Genomic DNA, 16,881 nt, shown 5'->3' on the forward strand with positions numbered 1-16,881 from the left:
ATTTTATTTTAAATTATTTTGTATTTTTATTTTATTTTTAATTATTTTTCTTTTTTATTTCTTTTTTTTCTTCTTCCTCGGCCGATTCTGGCGAGCTGGAGCACATTTGTGGCTGCCGTCAACCATTCAAGGTGGAGGAAGAATGAAAAAGCAAAAGAAAGAAAAAAGAAAAGATAAAATAACTTAAACTAAAAAATAAATTAAATAAAGACTTATGAAAATTTTAACCTTTTTTCAAAATTACAAAAATTATTCACATTAGCGATGGTTGTATCATATATGGCGGTTGGTGTCCACATCAGCAATATCCGTCCAAATGAAGATGCGAAAAATCAAATTAGATTTTATTTGTCAAATAATGAAAAATATTTTTCAGTTCATTTTTAGGTCTCAACTACCACAAAAAATATTTGTCATTTTCCTCTCTAACCACAAATACTTCTTCGTTTTGTTAATCGGTGATTGATTATGCGTTGGAAGTGCGCAACGGATGCCCGATACCTTTACCCCGCAAGATCGCCAAGAGATAACCTAAGTCCAAGCCCGTCAATATATTCAGTTTGACATATCTTCACTCAAAAGTTTAAGTTAATAAGTTATTGGCCAACTAAGATATATTAACAGCTCAACACCACATCAATTATTCGATGTGGGACTTATCTAACACAATTCACACATGCCTCCTAACAATTTCCCCTCAAGTGTGAGCTCTAATGTTAGGTTTACTCCCCCTTAATCCAAGTATCATTTCGCATCAATTTATCTCAATTTGAATCTCCATGTCATTGCAATGCACCCATAACCATGCACCACAATCAACGATCATCAACTACTAACTTGGAATTGCATCACTCATGGTCTCAATCTTGCGTCACGAGACCAACTATCCATGTTCTTTTCTTGCCAAGACTTGCGTTTCCAAACCAATTATCCATGGTCTCTTCTCACCAGACCAACCATGATGGCAATTCCCACCCGAAACAAGCATCGATCATGAGATTTTTTCTTGAGATATTCTCCAAACATTGAAACAAATTAGAGGCCCACTAATCAACCATCGGCTCTGATACCAATTTATTTTGCCTAAAGTGTTTTACTCGTCTTACTCAATGCAATAGATGCCTGAGTTAAGCTGGGCGTGATATGTTCTAATACGTGAAAGCTATTCACCCGAGTGTTCTACGAAACAACTATATAAGGAAGGCTGGCTTGGCTTAGCTTGCTAGGCGCCGCACGGGCTAGTTCCGTGACTGACAAGTTATACTATAATTAGAGCTTCTTTCTCTAGAGTTTCTCTCTCTAAAGATCCTTGTGAGTGAGTGAGGAAGGCTGACTTGGGAAAGGAGTTCCTAAGTCCGCACGTGCGATCGAAGATTGAGTCTTGAATCGATCGGCTTGTGACAAATGGTATCAAGGCGGGATCCTCTAGTAAGTGGGTGATTTGGGGAAAACTTGTGTTCTTTCGGGTCCTTTGAGGGTAGAGAGTGATCGCCGAGGCCAAGAGGGGCTCGGACAAAGTGCGATTCTCATCTAGCTTATGGGATGTCAATGGGAGGGCAAAAAAACATTTTAATGCCAAAAGTTGTGTACAGAGATTACTTTGGTGTCAAAAATTTCAATTAGATTACTTTCGTGCCAAGTCGAAGATAAAAGGATCACTATGGTGCCTCCGGCAAGAATTTTCGGCCAAAATTATCACATGTCATTAATATTTATTTTTTTAATGAAAAATGACATTTAAAAATAATAATAAGTCCATGTCGGCTGCCATGTGGACTTCTACACTTTTAAAATAAATTTAAAATATCAAAATCAAATTTAAAAATTATCTAAAAATAGATTCATTTAAAATACAGATTTTATTTAAAATAAAATTAAAAATAAGCTTAAATTTAAAAAAACCTTAAAATTAAGAAAAAAACCACGCGACAAAGGCTTTATCGGTAGTGGTGGGGCCTGGCTAGTGGGGGCCAATGAGGGTCGCCACTAGTAGAGGGTGGCAGCCCTCACCCAAACCTAGGTGAGGGCTGGCGACCCTCGTTAGATCCGGGCAAGGACCGCCACCCTCGCCTGCGGCCGGTGGGGGGTTTCTGGCTTCCTGCCCGTGGCTCGGCAACCCCCGCTAGTCCCTCCTCACCCTTGCCGACCATTGTTAACTACTATAGGGCAACAACGGCAAGGGCTTGCACATCCCTCGCCGCTTGGTTTTGCGCAGATAACTTTTTTTTTTTTTTAGCTTTTTTGTAATGTTTAAGGTAATTTTTCAATTTATTTTAGATAAATTTATATTTTTAATTTTTTTTCAATTTTTAGCTTTTTTATTTTTTTTAACAAATTAAGTTTGTATTTTTATTTTAATTTTTTTTTCAATTTTTAGCTTTTTTATTTTTTTAAAAAAATCAAGTTTGTATTTTTATTTTAATTTTTTTTCAATTTTTTCCATTTTTATTGCTTGTTGGACCTTGTTGGAGCCATATCAACTTCAATTATTAATAAAATAAAGTCACGTCAGAATTCCTGAGGCCAAATCGGACTTGGCACTAAAACGATTATTTTTTTCGAAAACTTGACACTTAAGTGATCCAAATGAAACTTTAGCATCAAAATGATCTCCGTACACAATTTTTGATACTAAAAGTGTCCTTTTGCCTCAATGAGGACATAGGGAGGAACCAAATTGCTCACTGAATGGGAAAACATTCCTGGATCAATTCGGTGAATCTCCACAAGGGTCCGCTACCACGTTTTCAATAAGGGGAGAAACCTCCATCGATCTACTAAGATCAAGAGAAGCTTAGTAGGCGAAAGAATGTGCTGACAAGAGATGCCACACTTGTCGGGGTGAGTACAAGTGACTAAAGATTTGCGAACAGTTTTGATCGAGAGAAGCTACCGATTGAGTGGAGTTGTTCTATTGGGCGAGCGTTAGGCACATGGAAGTGACAGAACAGCCCGCAACGAGGGCATTTCCGGATTAAGTGGATGAGAATGACACGGGCTGGTTGTTTGATGCCTCGGGTGGGCAAGTTCTCCCTTACTCGAGTACCCATGTGGGTTGAGCTTGTGGTATCATCATGGTGAGTAAGCGTTGTAGAGGGGGAGAGACAACTGGGTGTCTGGGAGTGGTGTCGGGACGATTTGTACTAAGAGTTCTAGGTTAGATAGAATATACCCTTAGGAGCTCTGAAGACGGGGTTGGCCTCCCGTATCAAATTGATCGAGAGCTGATGATGTTCTTCTCATGAGGCCATAGCAAACTAAAACCGATTGTTGTGCCTAAAGTGTTCTACTCATCTTACTCGATGTAATGGATGCCCGAGTTAAGTTGTGGGTGGTATGATTCAATACGAAAAAGCTATTCGCCTAAGTGTTCTATGGAACAACTATATGAGAAAGGCTGGCTTGAATTGGCTTGCCAAGCGCCGCATGGACTAATTCCGCTGCTGACGAGTTATATGATAAGTAGAGTTTCTCTCTCTAGAGATCCTTATGAGTGAGCAAGGAAGGCTACCTTGGGAAAGGAGTTCCTAAGGCCGCACGAGCGATCGAGGAACTTCTCCTTTCATTTTTGCTTTAGGATTAGCTCGGAAAAATTGTCCAAAAAATCTGAAACATATTGCACTTCGACCAATTTAGTCCCAAATCTTTCCATTTTGCCAATTAAGTCCAAACCTTCTTATACTTTGTCAATTTAGTTCATCCGGCCAATTATAGTCGAAAATCGCTAATATGGTGCCGGATATCCCACGTGTCACAGCAAGCGCTGAAGTGGATAAATTTTTTATAATCTTTTAAAAAAATTTGAGTTTTATTTTATTTGTTCTTCTTTTTTATTTTAATTTTTTTCCCTCTTTCTACCAAGCCCGACCGAGGGTGGACGGCTGACCCTCGCTGGTCACAAGCAAGGCTGCAAGGTCCTAACCGACCCTCGCCTATGGTCACTAGCCCTTGCCTATGGTATGCAAGGGTAGGCCAACCCTTGCCGGGCCACCCCTTAATTGTGACCGGTGGCCCGACGAGGGTCGGTGAATTGATTAAAAAAAAAGAAAATAAAGAAAGATAAATTCGATAAAGATTTGTTAAAAAATTTATCAAGTCAACGTCATCCGTCCTATGTGGGATTTCCGACATTCATGTCAACAATTTTCAATTGAAATTGGTCAGATAAACTCAATTGATAAAACGTCAAAAAAATTTAGGACTGAATCGACTAAAGCGCACCATATTTAGGAATTTTTAGATAATTCCCTGCTGTAACAATTTCCAATGCCAAAGAACTTGCGAAGAATACCACATAGGCCCATGAAAAGTTGACCCTTTTGCACACACCCAAGAGACGTGAAAGGTCAACTCCGCGTTGCGACAGGTTCATGCGCGGTGTAGCCACCATTTTCGATTAACTCAAGCCAAGACCACTACCTACAACATCTGCTTTCTGCAAAATGACGAGACATTCTCATCTGCCAACACCAATACAGAGAAGCTTCTACTTCAAAAAACATAGAAAAAGAAAAGAAAAAAACACATGAAAAGGAAAAATCCCAACTCTCTCTTTGACCGTTTCTCTTCATTAGATTATATTATATTATACCTGTAAATATGCATATGCAGTAGTTATAGAGAGAAAGAGAAGAAGAAGAAGAAGACCTGAGCTAACAAGTCTGGAGCTGATACTTGATCATCATCATCCTCTCCACTGCTTGACATGAGACTCCCTGCGAAACAGAAGAACAATTGAAAGCATCCAAGAAATGCCCAATCCACAAAAACAGAAGGCTAACAACTCAGAAACATCTCCCATTTCCCAAAATCCAAGCCTTACTAGTTGAAGGAACTGCAAGAGATGAGAGAAGGCAAGAGAAGGCCAGGAAGAGCACCAGGAGCCTCATAGCAATGGTGGACTTGTGCTGCTGTGCCATGTCTCCTGAGATTTGAGAACTGGTAATACTTTTGCTGATGCCTGTGGTGAGATGGGACTCTTTATAACGACGCAGAGGGAGGAATATAAATGGGGATTTTTCATTTTTGGTATAATATAATTTCGATTGAATTTTCAATGCCAACCAGAAAGTCAACTTTCCCTTTGTATATTAAGACGGGCTTGAGTTCCCGCTGGCCTAACTCTCTAACTTCATGACTGTTTCCATGGGTCCTTGTCGTATCATTAACTTAATCTGTGCACCAACAACATTATTTGTATTTTTATGGGCCCTTAATTTCAAATTGAGCTGGACAATGGGCCCTCTTTTCAGGGAGTAGGAACACTTGGAGGCCTCTTTCGCACGGATAGCTTGAATTTTGATCTAAGGTATAATATCTTTTTAAAATTTTTAATTTGTGTAATAGGGATCTCTAAATTTTTATCAAATGAGCAATATCATCCCTACACTTTTACTTTGTTCAATATCATCCCTAAATTATTGATAAATTTTCCATTATCGAAATTTTATCCTAGTGACCATTTCAACAAAATATGATGTAATTACACAATCATTAATCTCGATTATCAGCTCTATAATAGTTGAACAAAATGGTCAACACAAGTGCTGGCTAGGTCCCATCTCTGAAACTTTGCACAATGGTCCACAACCAACACTATCAAGAAAAAAAGTCCACGGAGTGCCCACTAACATTCACACCAGTGCACACTCCGACCACGAGTGCTAAGGGTGCGCATTGTAACACTTTTAAAAGTGGATTTCTGCTTCAAAAGTGCTTATGGAGCAGAAATCTATTTGGTAATGTAACTTCTGAAATATAAATTCGTTTGGTAAAAATTTTACTTCTAAAAGAAATTTATACTTTTGAAGTGAATTGTCACTTCTGAAATTATTTTTTCACAATTTGAGAATTTTAAAAAAATTGTCTCTCAACTCAAAAAGGGCTTCTCACCCCACCATCTTTTCATTACGCACTCACCCACTTTTCGATCGTGCCCGCCTCTGCTCACCTCAACCGCCACCATCCATCGACCTTTGCTATCGCCACCAACCGCCAACCATTACCGACCGCTACCCATCACTAATTTCCATCGACCACCACCCATCACCACCCGCGACCACCGTCACTTGCTGATCGCCCCCTGCCGCCGACCATCGTCGACCGTTGCCCATCACTAACCTCCATCGGTCACCACCCATCGCCGCTTGCTATCACCGCCAATCGCTGTCCACAACAAATCTCCACCACCCGCCATTGCCGTCACCCGCCAACCACCCCTCCATGCCAACCATCACCCACAACCAACCTCCACCGGTCGCCGCCAACCATTGCCGGCGATCTTCAATGGCCGTGATCGCCGACCACCACCTACCGCCGACCGCCAACCACCGCGGCCAACCGTTGACCACCGCGTTGCCCGCCACCGAAGTCTATCGCTAACTTCCACCGACCGCCGCCACCGAGTTGCCGTTTCCGACCGTCGGAGTAAAAAATAAATAATAATAATTTTTATTTGTTAAAATTTAAATAATACTTCTCAAAAATAAAAATTATTTTTAAAGAAATTTAAAATGTTGAAAAATGAGGTATAAATTTTTCAACTTCCGACAATAATTTTTCATAGATTTTGTGTTAAAAATGACTCAAAAGTTGAAATTTTTAATCATTACCAAATGAATTTCTTTGATTAGAAATCAATTTTTATTTTTGAGGAGAAGTAGAAAAATGGACTTTTGGCCAAAAATTGATTTATGAAGTGGAAGTGTTGCCATGTGCATCCTAAGTCCCTATCTCCCGAGACTTTTGTACTTTTAGCCCTGGTTAAAAACTCAAATCGAGATAAAAGGAAAGTCCCCAAGTGATAAAAATGTTTGTCGTTTCATACATAAATTGACAAGCATGCATGTCATATAAGTTCCCACCGCCCAAAGTCACGCCTTGTCACCTCTTTTTTAATCTTTTCTTTCCTCAAGTCTTAACTTTAGTCATGTCACTAGTGGATAGACATGGCCTCGGGCCGTCAACCATTGGTTCCAGTTCATGAACCGGCGGTTTCGGTTCGTGGCCCTGATAGATCCGAAACCGGCCCTTGAAGGGGCGTTTCCTATTCCGGTTCGGAATCGTCGATTCAAAGCCCGATTCGGGTTTCAAATTTAAAATTTAGTTTTAAATAATAAATTATGAAATAAAAAAATTATCAATTATAAATTATAATCAAATTGTACATTGTAATCAAATTTGGTGTGAAAAAAAAAAAGGAAGAGAGAGTGAGCTTGAACTTAATAAATTATCATTAAGCGCCTATATATCTTTTTGGGGATAGAAGAAATCAAAGCTCATGTAGTTCTTTTACCTTTGATAATCCTAATTTACCTCATCGTCAATCGTCGTCACCCGTTATGGTACCCATGGCGGTGGTATCTCCATTATCATCATTGAAGAATTCGTCGTCTTAATCCAGCTATTGTTGTTAAAATTTAGCCTTTATCCAATTATGGACACAAGCTTGAGCCTCCATAGCATCCGGATTTAATCTTGAACAACGGTCGTTCAAAATTAATCCTCCAACGCTAAATGCTTGTTCAACTGGAATCGTTGAAGAATGGGTTTCTAACATCTATCTTGCGATGAGAGTGAGGATTGGGAATTGAGTTGAATGAGTTTTCCACCACTCCAGAATTTTAAAATTTGTGTTGTGTTCGGAATCACGGAACTCAAAAGCAATGGTTAAATAATTTTCTAATTCGAAAATATTATCTGTTACTCCATTTTATCTTTTTTGTCTATTAATGAGTAGATTGTATCCTCTACTAAGTCTACCACTCTCCTCCCTTTGTGAGACACTAGGTTGAGAAAATCCACTATCACCTAAACCACATCTACTACAAAATTCATTATATAATGATACTATAGCGTTTTTAACCTCTACTTATATAGTTTTAATATCTACTGTTTCATTCAAATGTAAACAATCACAATAATAATCATTCAAATAATCATACAAACCATCTAATTTAGTACGTGGATTGAAAACAAAAGGAACCAAATAAATAAGAGGAATGCAAGCATAATAATGCAGCCATTTTGCTTTCATTACTATAATAGTCGGAGCTAATTGAACATCTTGCTCATATTCACAAAAAATACCAGCAATGTTAACACACTCTATTAAAAATAAATACGTAGTAAGATAACAAACACCAGATAAAGTATAAGATGCATCATTAAAAACTTTCAAAAAATTTAAATTTTTTTTCAAACAACCCAATCTTGTAGGAGTAAAGTAATTTCGAAAATATTATTTGAAATAAACGTACATAATAAATCTTTATAAGCAAAAAATTGATGAAGTAACTCGTATGTAGAATTTCAACGAGTCGGAACATATTTTGAAAATCTTTTTGGTTTTTCTCCATGTGATTTACAAAATCTGCCACATTCTTTCATAACTTGGGGACAACTCCATACAAATTTAATTGCTCTCTTTATTGGGATCAAAAAAGCCTCAAGAGTTTGTAAATCATCTTGTACACATAAATTTAAAACATAGCAAGCACATCTAATACGAAAAAATTGTCCACCAAAAAAGGGTTTACAAATATTTTCTAAATTGAGAATAGAAGCGGTATTTGACGCGGTATTATCAAAATCAACTAAAAAAAAATTATTAATCAAATTATGTTTTTCTAAAATTGCCTAATTATTCTATAAATATTATTAGCGGTATATCTATCATCAAACACTCGAAATGTAAGTACTCTTTTTTTAATATTCCAATCGCCACCTATCCAATAACATGTAATACCCATATAAGAATGAATTTGCCAAGGATCACTCCAAATGTCGCTACCTATATGCACATGTCCATTGAAATAAGTAAAAAAAAGTTTTGCAAAGCCTTTTTTGTTTTTTATAAGCCCTAAAAAGTTAGCATTTAAGAATAGTTCTTAGAACAGGTTTTGCTTGCGGAGTATATGCAGTGTTGACAAAAAAATTCAAACCAAAATTTTCACCCGTAGTAAAAGGTAAATGTTCAATGGCAACATATTCAACTAATGTTTCTTTATAAAGTTCATCACTATAACGAAATAAAAGAGAAGTGTTAGGATTGGCATACCCGAAAATTTGTTATTGCCTAATGTCGATCCCCACTTGCATTGCATATTTTTTGCGTCAAGTGCCGACGATATGTTCCATAGCCATCTCATTTATCAAAATTGCATGATTTCGTATAATATTTACAGTTTATCTTGTATTTGTCTCCGCTTACATGTGCCTTGTCGAAGTGTTGCCATAAGTTGGATGTACTCTCCCGGGCCTGCCATTTCGGCTTCATTTCTTGTTGACGTTTCTTCAACGTCGGTAGGAGGATGAAGACTTTCTTGCGTTGAGACGTGCTCGACGTTGAGAACATAGTTGATAATATCATCATCGTCTACCCAACATATAAACTCATGAGGATCATATTGATCATGAGGTTGAGGAAAATCGAATTCCCCCATCCCCATCGGCATCGGGCTCTTTTCCCTATAACTAATTTTTCTTCCACTTGTCATTTTTGTCAGAAAATTAAGTGAAAAGTCGATTAAAAAAATTGACAGAATTGAGTGGGGATTGAGCGGAATGAGAGAATTGAGAGAATTTGAAAGAAACCGTGAGAAAAAATGAAATGGAAGGAATGGTATTTATAAGAAATTTAGAAGGAAAAAAAAAGTGAGGCTTTGATAATTGCAACGGCCATGGCTCTTTCCCTTTTTTATTTTGGCCGGTTTGGAACCGCTTGTTCGAGGCCAGTTCCTAATTTTTTAAAACGTGAATCGGCCCGTGATGGGCCTGGCCGGTTCTTGTTCGGAATCGTTGGTCCCGGTCAACGGGCCGGTTCCGAGCCCAAAGCGGCCCGTGGCCATGTCTACTCGTGGCTATCATGCAATGCTGAAACTCATCCTCAATCATTAACCTAAATATTTTCATATTTTCCCTCAAATTAAACTTTTGGGCCAAAAATATATCAGTGTGAATTGGGCTTCATCATTGCATGGTGTGCCGTGGAATCAACAAAGTCAAGATGCAGTGAGTACATATAATGTGTTTAGTTTAATCATTAAGCCTGTGGATGTAATCTACTTTTTAATGTAACATATAATGTGTGAACCATGGTACAACGTGAGAAAGAAAAGAAAAAGAAAGAGCAAGAAAAATGAAAAAAGGAAAAAGGAAAAACAATAAAAAAATTCAAAAAACATTACTAAAAATTGGCCATGTTAGCGTCGGCCGCGCCACATTAGTAATTTCCAGCCAAAATTCGTCGAGATAAATGAACTGACACAAATATAAAAAGATAAATTGTAATATGTTTAGGACTTCTTCGGTAATTTTCCCCCAAATGTTTGATGATTGGCCTTGGGACCTGCTACTTTTATTTGAAGGACGATTGACCCTCACAAGGTGAGTCGTCGCTCAGATGCGAGATTTTATATGCACTCTGATCAACGTCGCTTGCGGGACTTAGTCTCGTTATGGGTATGGAACCCTCGTGAGCACTTTGGATTCGTAATCTTTTTCTATTGCTTCTAAAGTCTGTTGTTATGCACTTTGCGCTGCATATATGGTAACACGAGAAAGGTGTCTCAATGAAACGTGTCTTTGAATGATGTTTGTGTGCGTCCGAGCATTATCTTAACTCCTTGCACGAATTATTCGCTATCAATTTCTTAATCCTATACTGGACTTACTAGTTGCCACAACCCGGAAGGGCACTTGAACTTAGGCTTCATTTGTTTGGGTGTCAATGCACCTTCAGAATTGCATGTCGATCTTGAGCTGAAGCTTGAGTTTGAGGTCAACTCAAACTTAGGCTTCATTTGTTTCACGCAAAATAACTTTCATAAAAAAAAGAAATTCGGATATTCTAACGTTTGATTCAGGGAAAATAAATTGGCCAATAATACCTTCAAAAGTAAAGAAGATGATTTCCTCTTTTTAAAAAGAGAAAATTTTTCCTCATCTTTCCTTCCTACACTCCTTCACATTCATTTCTTTTTAATTATTTTTATTTTTATTTTTTTTTAAATTATTTTTCTGTCCTTTATCAATTATTTTTTCTTTTTATTTTTTTTTTTTTTTTTTTTCTTCCTCGGCCGATTGCCATGCGTGCCAATGAGCTCAAGCTCGCCCGCCTTCATTGGGATCCGGCAAGCGGGAGCATGCCTATGGCCGCCGCCGGCCGATCATAGTGGAAAAAGAAGGAAAAAGAAAAATAAAGAACAAATAAAAAAATAAAATAACTTAAACTAATAAAATAAAATAAAATTACTCAGGTTAGCGCCTCTGTATCACAATAGAACGGTCGGCGTCCACGTAAGCAATATCCATCCAAATGACGACGCAAAAAATCAAATTAGATTTTCTTTACTCGAACAATGGAATATGTTTTCCAGTTCATTTTCAAGTCTCAACTCACCATCGGAAATTGATTACGTATATCACGAACGAAGATGGAATGAATTTGTGTGATAACTTTAAGTTTTTCCTCCTTTCATTTTTGCTTTAGGATTAGCTTGGAAAAATTATGAAAAAGTCCTAAACATATTGCACTTTGACCAATTCAATTCTAAACCTTTCATTTTGTCAATTAAGTCTAAACTTTCGACACTTTGTCAATTGAGTCAATCCAGCTAATTTTAGTCAAAAATCGCTGATGTGGAGCCAAATATCCTATGTGACACGGCCAATAATGAAGTGAATAAATATTTTATAATTTTTTTTAAAATTTCTAATTATTTATTTATTTATTCTTCTTTTTATTTTAACTTTTTTTTCTCTCTTTCTACCAAGCCCAATGAGGGTGAATGGCCAACCGTCACTAGTCATAGACTAGGGCTGGTCGACCCTCATCGACCACTTGGCAAGGGCTGCAAGGTCCTCATCGGCCCTCACCTATGGTCAGCAAGGGTTGGCCAACCCACGCTAGGCTAGCCCTTGCTCATGATTGGCGGCCCAACAAGGGTCGTTGATTTGATAGGAAAAAAAAGAAAGGAAAAATTGACAAAAATTGGTTAAAAAAATTGTCAAGTTAGTGTCGGCTTTCCTATGTGGGATCTCCAACATTTATGTCAATAATTTCATGCTAAAATTGATTAGTTAGACTTTTAGATGATTTCCTGCTATAACAATTTCCAATGCCATAGAATTTGCAAAGAACACCACATAGGCGGCATGGGCCCAAGACAAGTTGACCCTTTTGCACACACCCACCATTTTCGATTAAGTCAAGTCAAGACCACTACCTACAACATCTGCTTTTCTGCAAAATGACGAGACATTCTCATATGCCAATACCAATACAGAGAAGCTTCTACTTCAAGAAAAGGTAAAATCCCAACTCCCTCTTCGACCATTTCTCTTCATTAGATTATATTAAACATGTGAATATGCATTTACAGTAGTTTCATATATAATATAGAAATAGACACTTTAGGCTGTTCCAGGAGTTCTAGGGTCATGGTGGTTGTTGGCTCCTGTTCCAGGATAGTCATTGCTTGCCAGCTCCATCCTCCTCTCCACAGACACCATCTCTCTTCCTTCACTCGTTCCCATTATTTCATCCTGCAGTTTTGGCAATATGAGTATTATATAGGTCCATCTAGAAATGAGAGAGAGAGAGAGAGAGAGAGAGAGAGAGCTACAATCTTTCGATCTAAGAGCTTCTTAGGTGCCGAATCCAAATGCTCCGAGGCTTAGATAATCGTCTAGTTATGCTTATGATACGAGGTATCTAAATCTTTCGATTCGAACAAATCTCTCGGATGCACGCAGACTTGTCCGAGTACAGAAGGCAAGGCACACGACTATTGAGTGGGACTGTGGGAGCATGCATGTTTCCGTGCTCTCTAGCCATTCATCTGACAAACATCTCTAGAGGTCTGTAGAAACTGTGCAAAGGTCTGAACTGGGTGTGCTGGATTCAATAAAAAACAGATAGACGCTCAGAAAAAGAGCAAGGCTTCACCAAGTTCATAGCAAGCCACTAGGCCTCAGATCAAAACAGAGAAGGGCAATAAACAGAAGGATGAATGGTTTGTTTGAGCTAAAATCCTGAGTTTTTTTCGCTGTACTTGACAAGTAAATTCCTTGGAAGCTCGAGTTGTTAATGAACTTGAAGGCAGGGGAGAGAGAGAGAGAGAGAGAGAAGAAGCAGAAAACCTGAGCTAACAAGTCTGGAACTGACACTTGATCATCATCATCCTCTCCACTGCTTGACATGAGACTCCCTGCGAAACAGAAGAACAATTCGAAAGCATCAAGAAATGCCCAATCCACAAAAACAGAAGGCTAACAACTCAGAAACATCTCCCAATTCCCAAAATCCAAGCCTTACTAGTTGAAGGGACTGCAAGAGATGAGAGAAGGCAAGAGAAGGCCAGGAAGAGCACCAGGAGCCTCATAGCAATGGTGGACTTGAGCTGCTGTGCCATGTCTCCTGAGATTTGAGAACTTGGAAGGTGAAGTCTGGCGGTGGGCATGGGAGAAAAAAATGCTTCTGGTGAGATGGGACTCCTTATAGAGAGAGGAATATAAATGGGGATTTTCATTTAATTTTGATTTAATTTCCAATGCCTTAAGGAAGAGAAGTCATCTCTCCAACCAGAAAGTCAACTTTCCCTTTGTACAATGAGATGGGCTTGAGTTCCCACTGGCCTAACTCTCTAACTTCATTACTATTTTCACGTGTCCTTCTCGTATCATTAGCTTAATCTGTGCACCAACAACATTATTTTTTATGGGCCCTTGATTGCAAATGAAGCTGTACAATGGGGCCCTCTTTTATGGCAATTGGCACATAAGGGCCTCTTTCTTTCAAAAATAATAGCACCACTAGTCCATGAATTTTGATTTAATTTACAATATCATCTTCGAACTTTTAATTTATACAACATGATCTCCGAATTTTGACCAAATGAGTAAAATCGTCCTTAAACTTTTAATTTATTCAATGTTGTTCATGTTTCACCGAAACGGCATCCAAGTGACCATTCCAATAAAATCTGAAGTAATTACACAGTAATTAATCTCGATTATCAGTCCAATAATAGTAGGAAAAAAGGGGGTCAACACAAGTACTGGCTAGTTCCCATCTCCAAAACTTTGCACAATGGTCCACAATCAAACATATCAAGAAGAAAGTCCACGGAGTGCCACTAACATTCACACCATCACACACTACAACCACAAGTGCTAAGTCCCTGTCTCTCGAGACTTTGGTACTTTTGGCCCTACCTAAAACTCCAATCACGGTAAAAGGAATGTCTCCAAGCGACCAAAACGCTTGTCGTTTCAGACATAAATTTTTCTTTTTTGGTCGAAATTTAAGACATAAATTGACAAGCTGGCATGTCACATAAGTTCCCACCGCCCAAAATCACGCCTTGTCGCCCAAATTTTTCTTCTTCTTTTCTCCCTTTTTGCAAGTCCTGAGATGTCATCAATTATGTCACTCGTGGATATCATGCAATGCTAAACCTCGTCCTCAAGTATTAACCTAAATATTTTATACTTTCCCTCAAATCAAACTTTTACGCCAAAAATATGTGAATATTAGTTAGGTTTCATCATTGCATGTTGTGTTGTGGAATCAGCAAAAGTCAAGATGCAGTGATTATGTTTAGTTCAATCATCAAGCCTGTGGATTTAACTTACTTTCTATGCACATGGTACTTAGAAAGATGCAACAATTGAAGCGGAGGACGTTGTTTGCTAGATTTCCAAATGTTTGATGATTGGCTTTGCAAATTGTGACTTTCACTTAAAGGATGAATGACCCTCGAAAGGTGGGTCTTGGCTTAGATGCAAAATTTTATACGCACTCTGATCAACTTCGCTTTCGGGACTTGATCTCGTTACGGTTGTGAAACTCTCGTGAGTACTTTTGATGCGTAATATATTTTTATTGCCTCTAAAGTGTGTTGTTATGCACTTTGTGCAACATATATGGAAAAACATGAGAAAGGAGTCTCAATGAAACGTGTCTCTGAATGATGAATGCGTGTGTCTAAGCATTATCTAACTCCTTGCATGACTTATTTGCTATCAATTTCTTAATCCTACAGTGGACTTGCTAGTTGCTCCAACCCAAAAGGGCACTGGGGTTATATCATACAATCGTGGAGAGAGCAACAGTTTTTTAATGGTTTCTGAGATGTGTAGGCCTCTTTAAGGACAGCTTTTGTGGAAAGTTGGACAATAGATAGGCTTGGGCAACAGAGTGAGTGGGGGGAATTATATTCATCGATTGGATCGATTGCAGTGCTTCCCCCCTCCCCCTCAAAAAGCAAAATTTGCTTCCCCATGAATGAAAGTCAATTAAGGGGAAGGCATTTTAAGATGTTGATTTCTTGTCCAATGAAGTTGTGACAATTTAGTACTCACTAGGATAAGAAGAAAGTGGGCATCGATTAGGAGTTTGACAAATCTGAGAATCTATCCATCTAAGCTTGCTGCTTATAATAATGTTATGGTTGTCTCCATGAATTTTAAGGTCCAGAGTGTCTAGGCAAGAACCGCTCGTGTTAATAGACCAGTCCAATCACAATTACACAGGATTCAAACTGATGTGAAGAACTTAGTTACCCACATATTTGATGTCTATCTAATGACTTGAAAGAAATTACTTAGTATAAATGTCAACTTAACGACGTGACCACATTCAATTTAGACCTGAACAAATTAATCTACTTACGAGTCAGAGTCAAGCGTGGTAAGACAAATTTAGATAGTTCACGTACACATTTGCATTAGATTTTGTCACCGCACAGTACCGACATTAAACTGCAGCAACTCATCGCCTTAATTAATCGAGGAAGGTCCATGTGAGTCCTTAGAAAGTGGGACACCTTCAAGATCTCTCGGGGATCACAATCTTTCTCTCTAGTTGCTTCTGAATAAGTTCCCACGGTGCATGGGTTTGTACTGAACCCACTAACACTAAATAAACTAAGCATCATGGAGGGAACCCTCGCTTCATAAACTCTAATCTAAAGAATGTGTAATCATGTTTTGGGAAATACTAAATCAAAGAGAGTCTTTACACGTTGAAAAGAAGAGTGGGTTGTTGGCAATCTCCTTTTGCTATAGAATGTTGACACCAACTCATCAAGCTCATCCAATCTTCAATGAGATATCGATCTAGATATTTATCATTTCTAACTCACTCCACTAACTTCACAATAATTTATACGCGACATAAACCAACTATAAGCATCAATGCCAACTTTTATTTATACAATATGGGGTTAATGCCATGAAAATCTTCAAACTAATACACATGAGACAAATTTATCATAAATACCAAAAACTCCAAATTGGTACACATTTAACAAATTTACCCTCATTTAGTTTCCGTTAAATATTACTGTCAAATTGCCAAGTTCGGTGACATGTGGCGGTTGACGTGCATATCAATTTGGGGATTTTACTCTATGTATGTCATAGGTGTATCGGTTTAAGATTTTTTATGTTATTAACCTAATTTAGCGAAAACTAATGGAGGGTAAATTTGTCACAGATATACCAATTTAAGATTTTTTATGATAAAAAAAATAGCTTGTATAAATTTATCATAGGTGTATCGGTTTAGAATTTTCTATAATAAAAAAAGTAGTTTGGGGAAAGGCTTGAAATGAAATTTATTTCAAATAACGACATAAAATACCATCATTGTTTTAAGAAGAGCTGACCAATGGCATTTTCATCATTTATTTTTTTTCATTTTTTTCTCTTTCTTTTCGCTGATGGTCAGCCGTACCAATCACCAACGAGGGCTAGGCGAGTCGCCGTTACTTGGGAGATGCATGGCAAGGGCTGCCCTTCCAGCCACAAGTGAGGCCGACCCTTGCCAAATCTGAGCCAGAGTCGCCTCACCTGTGGCCAACGAGGGTCGTCAAG

The 16,881-nt window shown here is 38.2% G+C and overlaps 1 protein-coding gene across 3 annotated transcripts; it reads right to left on the reverse strand.

The window, feature by feature from the left end:
* Positions 1–4,339: 4,339 nt before the first annotated feature.
* On the reverse strand, positions 4,340–13,436 carry LOC115731991. 3 transcript variants are annotated; one of them, XR_007196772.1, is made up of 4 exons: positions 13,319–13,436; positions 13,144–13,211; positions 12,364–12,549; positions 4,340–4,591 (listed from the first exon to the last, which is right to left on the reverse strand). XR_007196772.1 is itself a non-coding variant. In XM_048271705.1 (3 exons), exons 1-3 carry the CDS (start codon positions 13,413–13,415, stop codon positions 12,415–12,417), a joined length of 297 nt encoding a protein of 98 aa, XP_048127662.1. In that variant the 5' UTR covers positions 13,416–13,436; the 3' UTR covers positions 12,300–12,414. The 3 variants fall into 3 exon arrangements, 2 of the variants coding, with proteins under 2 accessions (XP_048127662.1, XP_048127661.1); XM_048271705.1 differs by lacking the exon at positions 4,340–4,591 and having other exon boundaries at positions 12,300–12,546; XM_048271704.1 differs by lacking the exon at positions 4,340–4,591 and having other exon boundaries at positions 12,300–12,549.
* Between the last annotated feature and the right edge of the window lie 3,445 nt (positions 13,437–16,881).

This window comes from Rhodamnia argentea, chromosome 10, assembly GCF_020921035.1.
Source record: "Rhodamnia argentea isolate NSW1041297 chromosome 10, ASM2092103v1, whole genome shotgun sequence".
Taxonomy (NCBI): domain Eukaryota; kingdom Viridiplantae; phylum Streptophyta; class Magnoliopsida; order Myrtales; family Myrtaceae; genus Rhodamnia; species Rhodamnia argentea.